Source organism: Odocoileus virginianus, chromosome 12, assembly GCF_023699985.2.
Source record: "Odocoileus virginianus isolate 20LAN1187 ecotype Illinois chromosome 12, Ovbor_1.2, whole genome shotgun sequence".
Taxonomy (NCBI): Eukaryota; Metazoa; Chordata; class Mammalia; order Artiodactyla; family Cervidae; genus Odocoileus; species Odocoileus virginianus.
The window spans coordinates 66,235,725-66,255,337 of record NC_069685.1 but is presented as its reverse complement, the minus strand read 5'-3'; the positions used below and the strand labels follow the sequence as shown (position 1 = coordinate 66,255,337).

Genomic DNA, 19,613 nt, shown 5'->3' with positions numbered 1-19,613 from the left:
CCCCGTCTGTCTGTGTCACTGTGAACATTGTAACTGCCGCTGTCCCACGACAGACAACAGACAGTAATAGTCGGCGTCATCCTCGGCACGGACCCCGCCGATAGTCAAGATGGCTGTTTTGCCTGAGCTGGAGCCAGAAAACCGGTCAGGGATCCCTGAGCGCCGCTTACTATCTTGATAAATGACCAGCTCAGGGGCCTGGCCTGGTTTCTGCTGGTACCACTGAATATATTTTTCATCCAGGAGGTCCCCCGAGCAGGTTATCTTGGCCGTCTGTCCCAAGGCCACTGACACTGAAGTTGGCTGGGTCAGTTCATAGGAGACCGCGGAGCCTGGAAGAGAGGGGGAAGACGGGATGAGAAGGAAGGACCCCTTCCCCGGGCATCCCACCCTGAGGCGGTGCCTGGACTGTGCTCTGGGTTCAGGGCAGGCCCAGCCCAGGGTCCTGTGTGTCCTGAGCCTGCAGGCAGGGCTGGGGGGCCGCACCTGTGCAGAGAGAGAGGAGGGACAGCAGGAGAGGGGTGCAGGCCATGGTGGACGCGCCCTGAGCTCTGCCTCTGAGCCCGCAGCAGCACTGGGCTCTACGAGCCCCTTTATTCCCTCTTGGAGCTTTGAGGGGGGCAGTGAGGGTTTGGTTTATGCAAATTCAGCCCCTGGGGCCCCTCACTGAGAGGCAGGGTCACCACACCATCAGCCCTTGTCTGTCCCCCGCTTCCTCCTCGGCTTCTCACGTCTGCATATCAGACGTGTCCTCAAGGATGGAGGTCACCGTCACCTCCCCTGTGTCTGACCACGTGCCCGCTGTCCTAACTCCCCCGCCCCCCCGGCCTGTGGTCTCCCCTGGACTCCCCAGCGGGGCGGTCAGCCTGGCAGCGTCCTGGCCGTGGACTGAGGCATGGCGCCCTGGGGTTCACTGTGGATGTGACCCTCAGAGGTGGTCACTAGTCCTGAGGGGACGGCGTGTCCATCCTGACTTCCTGCCAAGCGCTGATCCTTGGACGCCTGTGGACCCGCAGGCCTGGTTCCCCCGGAGCTCCCCTCGGGCAGCCCCGCCTCTGACCTGCGGCTCCCGGCCGCGCGCTGCTGCTGGAGGACAATCAGAGCAGCCGCTCCCCTCCGGCAGGCCACCCCAAGGCCCCTGGCGCCAGAGGGGTGTGGGCCTGGGAGTGCAGCCCTGCCTCTGGGCCAGCTGTGAGCCCTGGCCTGCCCACACAGAGAGGACCCCTGCTCCATGAAGCCGCTGCTCTAACCCTGTCTCAGGGCAGGAAGGGCTCCGCTGTCCCTTTGGCTTTCTCAGTGGGTGGAGAGTCCAGGATAACTCTAGCTGTAAACTGTCAGCTTCCGGCAACATGTGCGACCCCCCAGGGACCCAGGGTTCCTTGTATTGGTACACCGAGGTTGGCACTAGTCCCACCCCAGGAGGGCGGTTAGCTAATGGGGTTCCTGGCAGTTGAGTTCATTTAAGAACTCAGATCATTTTTATCATCACATCTTCATCACCAGTATCATCACCATCTCCATCATCTCTTCTCTCTCTCTCTTTTTTTTATGTCATCACACAGTCTCACACCCCTCAGAGTTTGCATTGGTAGCATTTTCAGTTTAGCATAGTGTGCCTTGTTTTTTTTTTTTTTTTTTTTAGGAAACTGGGAGTCTCCTGCTGATACCCCTGGGAACCCGTCCAGAAGTCATACTGATGGCTGAACCCTTGTGTTTGGATTCCTGCCTAGGGACATTAGGAAACCCTAGGATCTCACAATTCTCTGAATCACTCCCATAGTTAACAATACTCATTGGGCCTTTTTATACTTTAATTTGGAAATATATCCTTGAAGTTAGTACCTACCTGCCCATTTTACAGCAGGTAAAGTTGCATCCCACTTGAGAGCAAGTCCCCAGATCAATGTAGAGAATGGGATGAGCCCAGGTTGGGGCCCAGGGGTCCTGGATTCAGACTCCGGCCGTTTGGGGCAGAACTTGACCAGGGAGGGAGTGCAGCAGGGGGCCTCGTCTTGGAGGAACTGTGGCATCCCCAGGGCTCAGTGCCATCCCCACCGCATCCTGGCTTTCATTAGAAGCCCCTCAGCCTGCGTGTGGGGGAGGCCAGGGGAGCTGTGCTCCGGGTTATGCTGGAGAATCTGTGGGGCTGGGGGGCTGCTGGGCCCTAGGGGTCTGGCCAGGCCCTGCTGCCTCTGCTGGGCAGTGATGATTGGTCCTCATCCTCCTGAGAAGTCATGAGTGACAGGTGTCTCACGGCCAAGCTATTGGAGGAGGCAGTGAGCACTCCCACCCCTGCAGACATCTCTGGAGGGGTCAGTGGTCCTGCAGGTGGTCCTGGGGCTGGGACCTAGGGGACACGAGGCTCAGCCATTGACTCTCAGAGGTGCCAGCTGTGGGTACAGCCGCGGGGGTGGGCGGTGGAGGATACCTCACCAAAGCCAGAGTAAGAGATCGTCCAACCAACAGAAACTGACTCACACTCTCTGGTCTGGTACTTTCCATCTTGAAATTTCTTGTGGACAGGACACAGTCCCTGGAGAAAGGGATTTCTATCCTGTGTGTGCAATAGAGCTATAGACACGCTTGGCTGTGATATGTAATCCTTTGAACATGGCATTAAATTCTGTTCACTAACATTTAAAAGGATTTTTGCATCAATAAACATAAGGTATATTGTCCTGTCATTTCCTTGTCTTGTAGTTTCTTTGAGTGGGTTAGAAGGGGTAACCAACTTCACAAATCGAGTCAGGAAATTCCCTTACCCTTCCACTGTCTAATCGAGTTTCATAAGATTAGCAGTAATTCCTCTTTAAATCGCTGCTATAATCATCACTGTGGCCACCGGTACTGAATTTTTTGTTAGGAAGATTATTTTTTTAAATAAGTTTAATGATTTTTAATTTTATTTTCGGCTGTGCTGTGTCTCTCTTGCTGTGTGTGGGCTTTCTCTAGCTGTGGCCAGTGGGGGCTCCTCTCGTTGCAGACCACGGGCTCTAGGGCGCTCAGGCTGGCGTGGTTGTGGCCCGTGGGCTCAGCAGCCGTGGGCACAGGTTCAGCAGCCTCTCAGGATGAGTTTTGCTCCCAGATCGCGGGTCAGTCAACCGGTGTTCCCCGCGTTGCCAGGTGGATCCTTCACTGCTGGACCACCAGGGACGTTCCCCAGAGGTTTCTAATTATGGATTTAAGCTCTCATTAGATGTCTCCTCACAGTTCCTCTTCCTTTTTGAGTCAGTTTGATACCTTGTTTGTGTCTGTAAGTTTGTCCACTTTATGCAAGTCGTCTGATGTGTTGATATACAATTGTTGGTTGGTCCTCTAATTGTTGGTTTACAATTTTGAGAGCATTGTCCTGTAATTCCTTCTATCTGCAAGATTGGTAATAATATCTCCCAAGAGGTGTCGCAAACTGAAATGAGATTAATACAGGCTTTTTAAAAATATGAACCTATGTTGTGTCTTTGTCATAGATCTTATTTCTTAGCATGACTGTACTTCCTGACTAGGGTGTTTTCATGTCTGGGTGAAGAGCTACCATTAGTATTACTTATAGTCCAAAGATATCAGCCTCCTGGCCACAGTCAGCACACTGCTTTCTGTGGATGTTTTGCAAACTATGGCGTAGCCTAGAGTCATAAGGAATCATAGCTGACAACTCCTGGAACAGAGGGACATGCTAAGCAACATGAGGGTGGGAACCTGGAGGGTCCTCTCTGGGGACAATCTAACCAGCTAAAAGGGACATTCCAGCATCTGGGACGTGGAGCTGTGAACTGGACCGATGACTTTCATTTTCAGAAGAGAGATCTCAGGAGAGGAGGTTCCTGGGGAAACGGCCAGGTCTGAGGCTGCAGGCAGTGCCTCAGGACAGGGGACACCTTCTCCAGGAGAGCAGGGGGGCCCGCCCAGGCCGCCTGCAGTGATTCCACCAGGAGGAGACGCATCCCTGCCGACCTCTGACATCACGGCCCCTCCTGAGACACAGGATTACACCCGGGGCCCTGGAACCCTTTGAGACCCTGACCCTTTCCTTTCCTCTCCACCCTGACAGCAGCCTAGCTCAGACCAGACGTCTCCAATTTCAGCAGGAAAACCCAAGGCCCCCGAGGACAGAGCGACTGGCTCTGGAGGAGCCGGGCCAGGAGCAGAGAGGCCGCCTGAGCCTCAGACCTGACCTGCAGCTGCTCAGAGGAGGCCGGAGCGCCGGGCCAGACAGGGGGTGTATGTTTCCCTTCCCCGCCGGCCTGTGTCACTGTGAGGGTTTTAACTGCAGTCACGCGACTGACAGTGATAGTCGGCCTGGTCCTCGGCCCGGATCCCACTGATGGTCAGCGTGGCCGTGCTCCCTAAGCTGGAGCCAGAGAGCCGGTCAGGGATCCCTGAGTACTGCTTACTATCTTGATAAATGACCAGCTCAGGGGTCTGGTCTAGCTTTTGCTGGTACCACTGAACATTTTCACTTCCAATGCTGCTCCCCCAACACATGATCCTGCCCGTCTGTCCCGGGGACACTGACACCGAGGGTGACTGAGTCAGCTCGTAGGAGGACGCAGCGCCTGCAGGAGAGAAAAGGAGGGGTGGCAAACCTAGGGGCAGAATCCCCCCGCCCCGATTAAGTGCCTAAGAGTCTTTGGCACCCAGGGCACCCCCGCCCCTCAGTCTCAGCCCCCCTGGCCCATGGGACTGGTGGACAGAGTCTCTGAAGAAAGGAGGACCTCCCCCACCCTCCCCTTCCTCTGGCAGGCGCAGCCCTCAGGGCTGACCCAGCAGTGAGCACAGAGCGGGGATTCCAGCCCCTCCAGCTGCCCACCCTGCAGCAGGGCCAGGAAACATCCTGACCCCGTGGTCAGCTCCCGCTGAGCTCAGAGTCAGGGCCAGGCCTGTCCCCAAGTCCTGGCCTGGGGTGCGTGGACCCTGGGGCTCACCTGTGCAGTGAGCAAGGAGGCCGAGGAGGAGGGGGGTCCAGGCCACGGTGGAGGTGACCCGAGTCTGCTCGCCAGGCCCAGGCTGGGCAGGGCTGTCGGGAGCCGCCGGGATGCACCCAGTCCGTGACAAGGTCATGGGACGAGAGAGGAACCTGCAAGGCAGCTCTTCCTCACATGGGGCTGCCCCGGGGGCCCAATATGTCCCCTCCGGAGCCGCCGGGACGAGAAAGGAATCTGCAAGGCAGCTCTTCCCTCGAGGTTGTCCCGGGGGCCCAGTATGTCCCTGTCTTCCTTCTGTCTTACTGTTGTTGGGCTTTCTATTAATTTTTGGAAATGATAATATATAGTAATAAGGCCTTGCTGGAAAAGTCCAAGCCTTTTTGGAAATGCTCAAGATTGCTCTGGCTCAGGATACGACCTTAAACATCAAGTCATAAAAGAAAAGGCCGCAGGTATAGTTTGGCTGCTTGCTTAAAAGATTATAATGTTCTAGAATCGAAAAGAGTAGCGGTGTTTAGATTTAGAAGTAGATATACTGCTTCAGTTTACTTGCTCCTTGGTTGAAAGGGTTTTCACTATTGCTATTTCCTTGCTGCTATTTGTTCATTGTTTCCCTTTCTTTAAACAACATGGGATATTATGGGTATTTTTGTAAAATTAGAAAATGGGGTATATAGGATTTTAATAGAAGATTTATATTAACCAGTTTTACTGCCATTATCTTACTATTAATAGAGGTGTTTTGCTGCTTTAGAGGTGTTTTTGCTGTTTAATAGTTAATCGTTGTAAATTGAGATTTTGTGGTTTCAGGTAAAGAAAAATATCAGGTTTTTCTCATGGTACTATTTTCAGAAATGTCAAACATGTTACTGTGACCCTTCCCATGTATTGTTTTATTGCCCAAAGAATTTACACTATACCTGAGATTTGTGGGACATTGTTTTTGTTAGAGTGAGAATCTTAGGCCATGGGGCAAGAAGACCATGTATGGGACATTTAAGTATAAACCCTGTAATCGGAAATGTTCTAGGCGAATGCTTAGGGGAAAAACATGGGGAAAAAAATATTGACGGAAGCACAAACCAATATCTGATGTAATTTGTGGTGACTTAAGGGGGAGGTAACATTCGTTCTATAAAAACTGAGCTATCCTAAAAATAAAAAAAAGCTACCTCTTCTAAGCAACGTCTGTGTGTGTGTGTGTCTGTCTGTCTTCTTCCTCGCCGACACCACTCATCCCTTGGGTGCTCCTGGCCCTGCTGGGGCTGGACCCCGCACAGGGCTCCTCCCAGGCCTGTCTTATCCCCTTGCTGCTGGGGATGCAAATCAGCCCCAGCCCAGGGTGCTGCCTGCAGCCGTGTGGTCAGAGAGGCTCAGCCCAGGAACACGGGGGAGGGCCGCCCTGCACACTCCCCTCAGCCCGCGGCTCCTCCTGCACCTGCTGGTCTCAGGGTTTTGGGGGACAGCTCCACCCCAGACTGGGTCCTGGCCCCCCTCCTGGGAAAGAAGCCCTTGTCACTGAGAGCTCAGAGCTGGAGACTGTCTGTATTTTCTAGGAAACCTGCGGCCTTCGCACCGAAGGATCCTGGGCTCTGCCATGAACGTGGCCAGAGTCACGGTGGAGATGTCGGGGTTTCCTGGAAGCCAAGTCCTTCCTCTGTTTCATCCTGGTTCAGGGGAAGGACCTTAATTTCATCCAGGACTTTGAAGTGTCTCATCCTTCACTGTTTTTAGGTGCAGTTCACTTGTGGGTCTGGTTCTAGCTCCACCTCCAGAACTTTTAAGGGAAGGTTCTTCTGACCCTGCAGGTCCCCCGGACGGTGACCCTCACCAGGCCCACGCCACAGGTGACTGCCGAGGTCCAGGCTGAGACCTGGGGCGGGGACCGTATTCTCCAGTTCCGTGTCCCTCCACCATCCCTCTTGCTGTCTCTGTGGCCATGGCGCTGGGCCATCACAGGCCGTCCTCTGGGTGGAATGGGAGCCATTCTTGACAGCAAAGCTGAGACTCTTCTTAGCGGGAAAAACTCAGCCGGGTCCGAATCCGTCCGGCCCCAGACCCCCTCACACGCCCCTCATTCCACAAGGACCCAGCTCTGCTCCCACCACGGGGCCGAGGCTCTGTCCTGCCCTGAGGCTCAGCTCTTCCTGCTGAGCCCTCCCTCAGTCCCGGCAGAGCCCCACTCTGCCCCCGGGCCCCTGAGTCTGGTCACTTGGTGCCTCGACCTGCAGTGTCACCTGTGGACCCCCAGACCCCGGTCCCTGCCTTGAGAGACCCCACAGGGCCTGGGGGCTCTTAGGGACAGGGTCACCTCAACTCAGGCCCCTCCTAAGGTCATGCTCCCCCTGGTCTGGGCTGGTCTCTCCCAGCATCGTCCACACAGGCTTGTGGAAGAGGAAACACAATGTCCTGTTTATAAACCACTTAAAATTATCATGTTTCTGCCTCTCCTGCTGGTGTCTCTGGGAGAGAGTCAGGGAGATGGATTTCTGAGGGGAGACTCAGGTCAGGGCCCTGGGGACGGACAGGGAGCAGCTCACCCTGGTGCCCGTGGGCAGAGGGCACGGGAGGGAGGTTTGTGCCTCACTTCCCCTTTGTCTGTGTCACTGTGGTACCCACTCTGGCCACCATCATTATAGCTGACACCACAGATGTAATCAGCCTCGTCATCAGACTGGAGGCTGCTGATGGTCAGGTAGCGCTCAGCCCCGGAGCTGGAGCCGGAGAAGCGGCCGGGGATCCCGTCCCCTCTGGTGACTTCTCCGTCACTGGTCAGTTTCATCAGATACCGAGGGGCCTGCCCAGGGCTCTGCCGATCCCACTGAATGAAGTATGTGCTATGCTCACTGCTCAGGGTGCAGATGAGCTTGGCCGAGCCTCCCAGGGAGGAGGCCGCAGACGGGGACTGGGTCAGCACAGGCCGAGCACAGAGCCCTGCAGAGAGAAAGGCAGGTGGGGCTGAGGGCGCCCACACTGGGAGCGGACCCTCAGGACTGAGCCAGACGGAGGGGCCGGGAGCCCCCGAGGCCCGGGGCCACACTGACCTGTGTTGATCAGCAGCGACAGCAGGTAGAAGAGGACCCGGGCCATGGTGGGAGGCGCGTCCTGACCTCTGCCCTGAGGCTGCCCAGCTGGACTGGCCTCTCCAGGCCCCCGTTTGATCCTCTCCCCTGCAGCTCCAGGAGGGCAGTGCATGCCAATCAAGTCCCCGCCCCCGTCCTGGGTCTCAGCTCCTGTCTCAGCCCTGAGCCCAGGGCCTCACTCTGGGGATTCCCCGGGGTCAGACACAGGGCCACGTGCGGGTTTCAGACGGACAGACATTTTCCCCAAGAGAAGTGTGTTCAAGGAAGCACGAGTCATGCCCTTTGCACTTGAGCCCTGCCCAGGGGGCTGGCACCAGGGAGGGTCCAGAACCAGGATCCGCAGCGCCCCCTGGTGCCCCGGGTTGGTCGTCTTTCTAAACCTGTAGCTCCAACACAGTGAGGACTTGTGAGCCCCAGTCGATGCCAGACCGTTGGGGAGTTTCCTGCATCTCCTCCCCTGGCGTCATAATAAGCCCACAGCGCCCTCTGTGACGGCTCAACCTCTCCCCAGTCTAATGAGCAGGAGCCAGCACTGGGAGAGGAGGTGATTTTCCCTCAGTCCCACGGAGTTGCAAGGGTCGGACATGACTTAGAGACAAACCACACCATCACCCAGACAGGGATGAGTGGGACAAGATTCCATCTAGGGCACTGACCGTTCAGCCCCCACCCTCCCCTCCCCTCACCAGGCCCCAGAGCTTCCACCTTCCCCCTCCCCAGACCTCCTGAACCCCTTCTCTCACAATCCTCTGTTCTTTATTCAGGTACACTGGATCCTGTGTCAATCAAATATTCCTTATGGTCCACCTCTTTTCTAGATCTGCACACAAAATATTTCTTTATGGCTTGTCATGGAGTTCATGGAGATGATCTCCCAGCGAAAGGGAAAATGTGGCTAGATTTATTAACACATTCACAAGTTATTGTCATTCATTTCAGAGACTATAATAAAAATGTGCTCGATGGCTCAGAACCACCTTTAAAATTATAGCTGCATTACTGTCTTGCCTTCAGATGCAAGTCACATGGATCCATGTGTAAAATTCCCCTGTTTTGGGTGACCTCAGTACCCTTGATCTGGGTGGAAATGGGGTCTTCCGTTCTTGCCCAGCAATGCCTCTGGGCTGTGGGACCCTCCACCGCCTCCTGGTGGTGGCACGTGGTTCTGCAGGCACAGTTACCTGAATGAAACCACTTCCATCTCAATGCCTCTTCCAACATGGTGACTTCCCACAAGCCACACTGGCTGCTGATCATGCACTGGGAGTCGTCCTAGTGAGACGTGCTGCAGATTCAAATACCCACCAGGTTTTAAAGATTTCAGATAGAGAAGTGTTGATTGTGTCAATATTTTTAATTCATATCCAGATGATATTTTCAACTAATTGTCTAATTGAGTAAGCAAAATTAATTTTGGAAACAGCATCTAATTCTTCTAATTTAAAAAGTGCTTTTGGAAAATTTAAAATTACTTACATATTTAAAACATTGTTTTAATCGACAAGGCAGCACAGCAAATTCACTACATCGGTCACTGTTTTTTTTTTTAAAAGGAGAGAGAACTTCCTGGCATGCTCAGGAAAGGCCAAGTCTCAGCTTTGGAAGCACAGTGAGAGGCCGCAGGAAGGTGGTGAGGACCAGGGACTCAGATGGAGTGCTCCAATTCACTACTTTTCACTTTTGCTACATCCATGTGCTGTCCATCTTGTCCAGAGTGGTTCAGTCTTCAGATGCTGTAATTTCCATTAATAGAAATTCAATTTGAATCATTTTCAAGCTCTCTCTTGTTTCTACTTAACATGTTAAAACTCACTTTATCTCAGGAAAAAAAAAGAAACCTAATGATAAAAGTTGGTTTTGTGTCCTTGCCTATAAAGTATATCACCTGGGCCATTTCAGGGCATGTTTGGATCAATAGATTTTGTACTTACTAAAGCTCCTATCTTCTTGATTCTTTACAGGTAATTTTTGTTAGGAACTGGGTACTGTGAATCATTCCTTGCTGAATACGGGATATTTATATTTTCCCCTAATTTTTCTTATTTTTACTTTTGGTTTTACCTTCAGGAAAGTCACTAGGACTCACGAAAGTCCTTTCTCCACTTGTTATTTCAGTCTCTTACATGGGGTCAGGACAGCCTTTCCTCTGGGCTAAGCTTCCCCACAACATGGGTTCGGGGGCCAGTTCTCCTGACTCTTCACCTGAGGCCTTAATGCGGAGCTCCCCCGCGTCTGGGCAGCCGGCCCTGCTGTGAGCTGCGTGTGTCCCTGCCCAGCGGCCTGCAGTGTCCGTGGAGGTCGCGTCCTCACCCCTGGTCACCTTGTCCCACACGCGGTCTCCTCGGGTCCGAGCGATGTCTGCTGCCCTCCGTGCGGCTCCGTCCTCCTCAGGACTCTCCCCTCCTGACCTGTGTTTCCTCCTGGACTCTGTGACCTCCGCTCTGAGCCTCACCCCTGGTCACCTTGTCCTCTGTGACCTCTGGTCTGAACCTCACCCCTGGTCACCTTGTCCCACACGCGGTCTCCTCAGGGCCGAGTGATGTCTGCTGCCCTCCGTGCGGCTCCGTCCTCCTCAGGACTCTCCCCTCCTGACCTGTGTTTCCTCCTGGACTCTGTGACCTCCGCTCTGAACTGCAGGCATGGTGCTGAGTGTGATCTCTGGATGGAAGCCTGGGAGGCTGGCTGGGTCCGTCCTGCGGTGTGGTGACAGGTGCGGACTCGGGGTGGGGCCTGCGCGTCATCCTGACCCGAGCTGGGGCCTGGGCTCCTGGCCTCAGGCATCACTGACCTGAATCTCCCTCAGAGAGGGGTCACGGACTGGGCGGGGGGACTGTCTCTGCAAAGACAGCCCTTCCCAGGGAGGGCACAGCTGGGAGCTGGCGTGGCTCCAGCACTAGTGGGAGGTGGGGGAGCCCAGGGGAGGACCTGATGGCCCCACACGGGCCCCCGGCTGGTTTATTCTCTTCCTTGGGCTCAGGAGAAGCTCCAAGGAGCTGCAGAGTTCTCTGAATTCACCCAGGAGATTTTGGCTGCTGAGTGTCCAGTCAGCACCGTATGGACATCCAGGGTCCATTAGCAGTGGTCTCTCTCCTTCTGTCTGTCCTTCATTGAGGCCTCTTTGTCCAGTTCACCACACGGCCCAACGCCAGGGCAGCCTGGTCCTGCCAGGCCATGGTCCACTGCTGACCCCCCTGTGCAGAGCCTGCCTGGAGGGCCAGGAGGACGGGCCGCCTGGGGGGCTCAGCTCCGGGGGATCCGGGCCAGGCCTGTCGCTGCTGAGTCCACAGTCCTCATGGGGCTGGAGGAGAGTGTGAGCAGGACGGGAGGGTTTGTGTCTCACTTCCCCGTCTGTCTGTGTCACTGTGAGCACCACCACTGATATCAGCTGACTGACAGTAATAGTCGGCCTCGTCCTCGGCCTGGGCCCCGCTGATGGTCAGGGTGGCTGTGTCCCCCGAGTTGGAGCCAGAGAACCGGTCAGGGATCCCTGAGGCCCGCTCACTATTCCCATAAATGACCGTCACAGGGGCCTGGCCCGGCTTCTGCTGGTACCAGTTAGCACCAATGAAAAAATCATTTCCCTGGCAGGTGATGCTGGCCGTCTGTCCCAAGGACACGGACAGCGCAGGCGGCTGAGTCAGCTGAGAGGTGACCGCACGAGCTGGAAGAGAGAAGAGAGTGAGTGTGGGAGGAGGGCCTCCTTCTGGGCCCCCCACTCACCCTGCGGCAGCCTCTGTGCTGAGCTGACGTTCAGGGCCGGGTGAGCCCTGGTCACTTGGGGGCCGCGCCCGGGGGGCCGCACCTGTGCAGAGAGTGAGGAGGGGCAGCAGGAGATGGGTGCAGGCCATGGTGGACGCGCCCTGAGCTCTGCCTCTGAGCCCGCAGCAGCGCTGGGGCCTCTGGGCTCTCTTATCCTCAGGAGGGGCGTCCTCATGCAAATCTCCTTCCTGCCCCTCATGGCCTGGGGACCGGCCCCCTGAGGAGCGGAGAGCAGCTGGGCTCCAAGGAGGAGTCTCCTGGGGCCTGACTCCCAGGCCTGTGCGCAGGTCCCCAGACTCTCTCTGGGCTGAGTGAGAAAGCCCGCCCCTCCCCCAGCTCTTTCACACACTCTCTGTCTGTTCACAGGGTCCCCTCTGTGTCTGGGAGACCCACAGGAGTCCTCTCTGGGGATGAGGTCATCACGTACAGGGCTGGCCCTGCTGGAAGCGGGTCCTGATGGGACCTGGTCCTGCTGCTCTGAGAGCCAGGATTCCAGCATTGGACACGGTGACACTGGTCACATAGCTCTGGCAGAATTTTTGTTGTATTTCTTTAGAATTGGATTTATTTATTTATTGACATATCAAGATTTCCAGGTGGCTCAGTGGTAAAGAGGTCACCTGCAATGCAGGAGAGACAGGAGACTCGATTTTGATCCCTGAGTGGGAAGATCCCCTGGAGGAGGGCATGGCAACCCACTCCAGTATTCTTTCATGGAAATTCCCACGGGCAGAGGAGCCTGGTGGACTACAGTCCAAGGGAAGCAAAGATTGAACGCCACTGAGTGAATGAGCACACATTTATTGACCTATAGTTGATTTGCAATGTTGTATTATTTACAGGTTACAGCAAAATGATTCATGCATGTATATGATTCATATGTATAAGTATTTTTTTAATATCATGTTTTAGAAATAAAATGGAAAAAACAATCTTCTGTACCTAGACCAAGGCAAGAATTCTTGGAGTTGACAGTAACTTCATTATATGTAAAAGGAAGAAGTTATGTGGAAACATTAAAATATAAAGCATTTGTTTTTAAAAAGTTTTTTTAGAGAGTTGAGAAGTCCAGTAAAGTTTAGAAAGTATTTTCTACTCACAGATTCATCAAAAGACTTGTGTATGCATTTCAAAAATTCTCAAAACTAATCAATATGAAAAAAATCCAATAGGAATGGGGAAAATGACGTGAAGAGATACTTTTCCAGGAACGTACAGAAGCCAGATGAGCAGATGGGACGATGGTCACCACGAGTCATTAGGGGACTGTCAGTGACACCCTAGGGGACCCTGCTGCACAACTGAGCATATGGACTCAATATAAGTGGCGGCAAGACCCAAGGGTGGCTGGACAGCAGAGAGATTGGTTGTTCCTGAGTCACAGGAAGGAATGTAAAGTGTCGCAGGCACTCTGAGAAACAGTTCAGCAGCTACAAATACACTAAACATTGGATTACTGTGCAATCTAGAAATTGTGCTCTTAAAATTTATTTCAGGGAAATGAGGACTTATGTTCCAATAAATCCCTATACACCAGAGCGACCAGCTCCTGATATAGTCAACTCAGGCAGCGATACTCGAACACCATCCACATGATGCTTAAACACCATACATTTCTTTGCTCTGTTTCTGGGGGTCAGAAGTCTGTGATCAAGACCCTGCACTATTGTTTCTGTTGCCAGGTCTTTCCTTGGCTCACTGAGGGCACCTCCTGGTTCTGACCTTACAAAGCCTTGTCTCGGTGGCTCACTGGGGGCTGGGCATGTGTTTCTGGTCTCTTTTATAAGGTCACCTATCCTATCTCCACAGGGCAGAGTAACCTGGAAGTGGACACCAATGTCCACCCTGTTCACCTGTCACTTTCACAGATGGACAAACAGCGGCCCCCCCGCCGAGAGCCTGGCCTTGTCGTGACCTTGTCACAGAGATGACCTCTAATGGGTGCTCCACGCTGTGTGTCCAAGGCTGTGCGGGGGGGGGCCCTCACTGGTGGGTTGCCATCTCAGCACAGCAGGGAGCGGTCTTCTCTGCTTCTGTTTCCCATCGCTGTCCTCCCTTTTGTCTGTCTGTCCTTCCGTGTGTCCATCAGAGGCTCCTGCTAACTGTCTCACAGTTCTCAGCAGCTCAGACCATGGGGGTGTGGATGTGGTGGGACCCGCAGCGTGGGTTTGTTCCCGCTGACTTCCCCCTCCCTCTTCTGCAGTGTAAGGGGGACAGGAGACTCCCCACTTGAGGGACCTGTAGGAGCTCCTGTTTGGGTCAAAGACACTGGAGAGAACAGCCCTTCCCTGGACTGAGGGCAGGAGTCCAGGGAGATGCCGTGTCTGCTGTGAGCCCAGGCAGACTGTGGACAGAGGTCACTGCGGGATGGAGCACAGATGTCCTGTCTAGCCCTGCCTCCTGCACCCCGCCCATCCCTCCCCAGGACACCAGCCCCCTCCTCTCCTCCTGCCCATGGGCATCACCAGGCCACGGGCAGCTCCTGGACTTTCCCCGTCAGCCCTCAGTCACTGGGGACCCAGCTGACCTTCCCGATCCAGCCCCCAATCCCACCTGGTCAGTGCCCTGAGTCAGGGTCCCTGGGGTCTGCCCCATATTGACTCAGGGGCTGGGTGTGAGTGTGAAAGATGCTTGTTTTTAAGATTTCAGACAAACTATGGGGGAACCTCAGGTGCACAATCCTCCCTCCCAAATGCATTTGAGGGGCTCTCCGACAGGCTGAGACCTGGGGCGGGGACCGTATTCTCCAGTTCCGTGTCCCTCCACCATCCCTCTTGCTGTCTCTGTGGCCATGGCGCTGGGCCATCACAGGCCGTCCTCTGGGTGGAACGGGAGCCATTCTTGACAGCAAAGCTGAGACTCTTCTTAGCGGGAGAAACTCAGCCGGGTCCGGATTTGTCTGGCCCCAGACCCCCTCACACGCCCCTCATTCCACAAGGACCCAGCTCTGCTCCCACCACGGGGCCGAGGCTCTGTCTTGCCCTGAGGCTCAGCTCTTCCTGCTGAGCCCTCCCTCAGTCCCGGCAGAGCTCCACTCTGCCCCCGGGCCCCTGAGTCTGGTCACTTGGTGCCTCGACCTGCAGTGTCACCTGTGGACCCCCAGACCTAGGTCCCTGCCTTGAGAGACCAGGGCCTGGGGGCTCTTAGGGACAGGGTCATCTCAGCTCAGGCCCCTCCCAGGGTCATGCTCCCCCTGGTCTGGGCTGGTCTCTCCCAGCATCGTCCACACAGGCTTGTGAAAGAGGAAACACAATGTCCTGTTTCCAAATCACTTAAAATGAATGTGTATCTGATCTCCATCTGGTGAATCTGGGAGAGAGTCAGGGAGATGGATTTCTGAGGGGAGACTCAGGTCAGGGCCCTGGGGACAGACAGGGAGCAGCTCACCCTGGTGCCCGTGGGCAGAGGGCACGGGAGGGAGGTTTGTGCCTCACTTCCCCTTTGTCTGTGTGACTGTGGTACCCACTCTGGCCACCATCATTATAGCTGACACCACAGATGTAATCAGCCTCGTCATCAGACTGGAGGCTGCTGATGGTCAGGTAGCGGTCAGCCCCGGAGCTGGAGCCGGAGAAGCGGCCGGGGATCCCGTCCCCTCTGGTGACTTCTCCGCCACTGGTCAGTTTCATCAGATACCGAGGGGCCTGCCCAGGACTCTGTTGATACCACTGAATGAAGTATGTGCTATGCTCACTGCTCAGGGTGCAGATGAGCTTGGCCGAGCCTCCCAGGGAGGAGGCCGCAGACGGGGACTGGGTCAGCACAGGCCGAGCACAGAGCCCTGCAGAGAGAAAGGCAGGTGGGGCTGAGGGCGCCCACACTGGGAGCGGACCCTCAGGACTGAGCCAGACGGAGGGGCCGGGAGCCCCCGAGGCCCGGGGCCACACTGACCTGTGTTGATCAGAAGCGACAGCAGGTAGAAGAGGACCCAGGCCATGGTGGGAGGCGCGTCCTGACCTCTGCCCTGAGGCTGCCCAGCTGGACTGGCCTCTCCAGGCCCCCGTTTTATCCTCTCCCCTGCAGCTCCAGGAGGGCAGTGCATGCCAATCAAGTCCCCGCCCCCGCCCTGCGTCTCAGCTCCCGTCTCAGCCCTGAGCCCAGGGCCTCACTCTGGGGATTCCCCGGGGTCAGACACAGGGCCACGTGTGGGTTTCAGACGGACAGACATTTTCCCCAAGAGAAGTGTGTTCAAGGAAGCACCAGTCATGCCCTTTGCACTTGAGCCCTGCCCAGGGGACTGGCACCAGGGAGGGTCCAGAACCAGGACCCACAGCGCCCCCTGGTGCCCCGGGTTGGTCGTCTTTCTAAACCTGTAGCTCCAACACAGTGAGGACTTGTGAGCCCCAGTCGATGCCAGACCGTTGGGGAGTTTCCTGCATCTCCTCCCCTGGCGTCATAATAAGCCCACAGCGCCCTCTGTGACGGCTCAACCTCTCCCCAGTCTAATGAGCAGGAGCCAGCACTGGGAGAGGACAGGACTTCCCCAGAGTCCCCCAGACAGGGATGAGTGGGTCAACATTCCATCCAGGGCACTGACCTCAGAGTCTGACCTTTCAGCCGCTTCCCTCCCCACCCCATCTTCGGGCCCCATAGCTTCTTTCCCTCCCCCAACCCGAGGCCTCCTGAGCCCCTCCACTGGCAACCTTCTCTTCTGTATTCAGGTGCCCTGGATCCTCTGTCAATAAAATATTTCTTACGGTCCACCTCTCCATTTAGATCTAGGCACAAAATAAAACTTTATGACACGTCATGGGGTTCATGCAAATATCTTCCCACTGAAAGGGATGCTTGTAGAAATTTAATAAAACAAAACAAAACAGTATTGCCATTTATTTCACAAACTATAGTAAAAATGTGGGTGATGGCTCAGAACCACCATTGAATATTATAGCTTCATTCCTAACTTGCTTTTGAGGTGGACGTCACAGGGATACCTGTATAAAATCCCCTCGTTTCTGGGTGGAATATAGATCCCCAGTTTCTCCCCAGCCAAGAGTCTGGGTTTGGGACCCTCGCTCACTTCCTGGTGGTGGTGAGTGTTTTCTGCAGACACAGTTCCGCATAGAAGCCTCATCCATCTCACTTGCTCAGTGCAACATGGTGGCCACAAGCCAAGGTGGGCAGTTCCAATTGAGAAGTGCTGTTGTGAAATATCCAGTAGATCTCAAAGATTTAGGATAGAGTATCGCAGAATGTCACAGAAGGCAATGGCACTCCACTCCAGTACTCTTGCCTGGAGAATCCCATGGACTGAGGAGCCTGGTAGGCTGCAGTCCGTGGGGTTGCTAAGAGTCAGACACGACTGAGCGATTTCACTTTCACTTTTCACTTTCATGCATTGGAGAAGAAATGGCAACCCACTCCAGTGTTCCTGCCTGGAGAATCCCAGGGATGGGGGAGCCTGGTGGGCTGCCGTCTATGGGATCACACAGAGTCAGACAAGACTGAAGCGAGTTAGCAGCAGCAGCAGTGTAGAATGCATCCATATTTTCATATTTAATTCATATTGGAATGGTATTTTTAAAACAGCATTTTATTTGTTTATTCATGGCGGTGCTGGGTCTTCACTGCTGTGTGGCCTTCTCCACTCGTGGCGAGTGGGCGCTGGTCTTTGTCGTGCTGCTTGGACTTCTCACTGCGGTGGTTTCTCTGGCTGTGGAGCACGGGCCTTGGGTGGGCGGGCTTCCGTGGTTTCAGCAAGTGAGCTCAGCAGGGGCAGTCCCAGGCTCTAGAGCGCTGCTCAGTGGATGTGAGGCATGGGCTTAGCCGTCCTGCAGCATGCGGAATCTTCCCGGATCTGGGAGAGAACGCGTGTCTCCTGCATTGGCAGGTGGATTCTTTCCCACTGAGCTTCCAGGGAAGCTCTTGAAGTGATATTTTCAACTAACTGAGAAAGCAAAATCTATCATGGAAACAGCATCTGTTTCGCATCATTTTTCAAAAATGTGTTTCGGAAAATTTAAAATCAGATATGTGGTTGAAACTTGATTTTAATCGGACAGGGTAGCAGTGTATAGTCTCCATATCTGTCACTTGTTTTTTTAAAGGACAGGAACTTCCTGGCACATTCAGGAAAGGCCATGTTTCAGCTTTGGAAGCACAGTGAGAGGGCACAGGAAGCTGGTGAGGACCAGGGGTCGGGTGGAGGGAACGACTTTGCTGCTGGCTTGGCCCTGTTCCAGGTGGGACGTGAAACAAGTTGCTCAGAATTCATGCCTCAGCTTCCCCGTCTGTAACATGCATTATCATCTGAATACTTGTTCATAGAACAGTTCTGATTAAACAAGGTAATAAATAGAAAGAACTTTGATGGTGATTACGCACATAGGAATATTGACTCTTATTGCATCTATTAAGAGTGATAATCTGTGTCCTTCCTATAAACCAGAGGCTTTGGGATGGTGGGAGTAGGAGTGTGATGGGTTTGGACAATTGACCAGGGCACTACTTTCTGTCAACCCCAATATACACACACTCCTTGTGGAAACCTTCCACACTGATGAATTGAGGTCCTAACAGCAGTGCCTAAGAGCGGGGCCTTATTTGGAAATAGAGTCCATTCAGACGTCATGAGTTAAGCTGAGTTCATGTTGGGGTGAGGTGTCCCTAGCCCATTCAGTGGGTCTTAGGAGCTCTGGTCCAGGAAAGCGTCACCCGTTCCTGCCAGCCCATCATCCACTGCTGACCCCCCTGTGCAGAGCGTGCCTGGAGGGCCGGGAGGAGGGGCCGCCTGCGGGGCTCAGCTCCGGGGGAACCGGGCCAGGCCTGTCCCTGCTGAGTCCACAGTCCTCCTGGGGCTGGAGGAGAGTGTGAGCAGGACGGGAGGGTTTGTGTCTCGCTTCCCCGTCTGTCTGTGTCACTGTGAGCATCACCACTGCTACCACATGAATGACAGTAATAGTCGGCCTCGTCCTCGGCCTGGGCCCCGCTGATGGTCAGGGTGGCCGAGTCCCCAGAGCAGGAGCCAGAGAACCGGTCAGGGATCCCCGAGGGTCTCTCACTGGACTCATAAATGACCGTCACAGGGGCCTGGCCCGGCTTCTGCTGGTACCAGTGAGTATAGTAGCTTTCTATGTCGTCTCCCTGGCAGGTGATGCTGGCCGTCTGTCCCAAGGACACGGACACCGCAGGCGGCTGAGTCAGCTGGGAAGAAGCCAGGTGACCTAGAAGAGAGGAGAGGAAGGGGAGTGTGGGGAAGACGGTCTCCTCGCCAGGACCCCATACCCCCTGCAGCAGCCCCTGTGCTGAGCTTAAGGCCAGCCTGAGCCCTGGTCACTTGGGGGCCGTGCTGGGGGGCCGCACCTGTGCAGAGAGTGAGGAGGGGCAGCAGGAGATGGGTGCAGGCCATGGTGGACGCGCCCTGAGCTCTGCCTCTGAGCCCGCAGCAGCGCCGGGCTCTACGAGCCCCTTTATTCCCTCTCGGAGCTTTGAGGGGGGCAGTGAGGGTTTGGTTTATGCAAATTCAGCCCCCGGGGCCCCTCACTGAGAGGCAGGGTCACCACACCATCAGCCCTTGTCTGTCCCCCGCTTCCTCCTCGGCTTCTCACGTCTGCACATCAGACTTGTCCTCAGGATGGAGGTCACCGTCACCTCCCCTGTGTCTGACCACGTGCCCGCTGTCCTAACTCCCCCGCCCCCCTGGCCTGTGGTCTCCCCTGGACTCCCCAGCGGGGCGGTCAGCCTGGCAGCGTCCTGGCCGTGGACTGAGGCATGGCGCCCTGGGGTTCACTGTGGATGTGACCCTCAGAGGTGGTCACTGTGTCCTGAGGGGACGGCGTGTCCATCCTGACTTCCTGCCAAGCGCTGATCCTTGGCCGCCTGTGGCCCCGCAGGCCTGGTTCCCCTGGAG

The 19,613-nt window shown here is 55.1% G+C and overlaps 5 gene segments (V, D, J or C); all 5 read right to left on the bottom strand.

The window, feature by feature from the left end:
- Nucleotides 1–595, bottom strand: LOC139037839 (immunoglobulin lambda variable 3-25-like). The segment is given in 2 exon segments: nt 1–332; nt 487–595. Coding segments are annotated over 2 exon segments (363 nt in total).
- A 5,867-nt stretch (nt 596–6,462) lies between these two features.
- Nucleotides 6,463–8,609, bottom strand: LOC110123550 (immunoglobulin lambda variable 4-3-like). The segment is given in 2 exon segments: nt 6,463–7,856; nt 7,967–8,609. Coding segments are annotated over 2 exon segments (549 nt in total).
- A 2,671-nt stretch (nt 8,610–11,280) lies between these two features.
- Nucleotides 11,281–11,918, bottom strand: LOC110125382 (immunoglobulin lambda variable 3-19-like). The segment is given in 2 exon segments: nt 11,281–11,666; nt 11,808–11,918. Coding segments are annotated over 2 exon segments (417 nt in total).
- Nucleotides 11,919–15,132: 3,214 nt separating this feature from the next.
- LOC110125384 (immunoglobulin lambda variable 4-3-like) lies at nt 15,133–15,787 on the bottom strand. The segment is given in 2 exon segments: nt 15,133–15,545; nt 15,656–15,787. Coding segments are annotated over 2 exon segments (444 nt in total).
- A 1,739-nt stretch (nt 15,788–17,526) lies between these two features.
- On the bottom strand, nt 17,527–19,112 carry LOC110125446 (immunoglobulin lambda variable 3-25-like). The segment is given in 3 exon segments: nt 17,527–17,561; nt 18,646–18,927; nt 19,067–19,112. Coding segments are annotated over 3 exon segments (363 nt in total).
- Nucleotides 19,113–19,613: the final 501 nt, after the last annotated feature.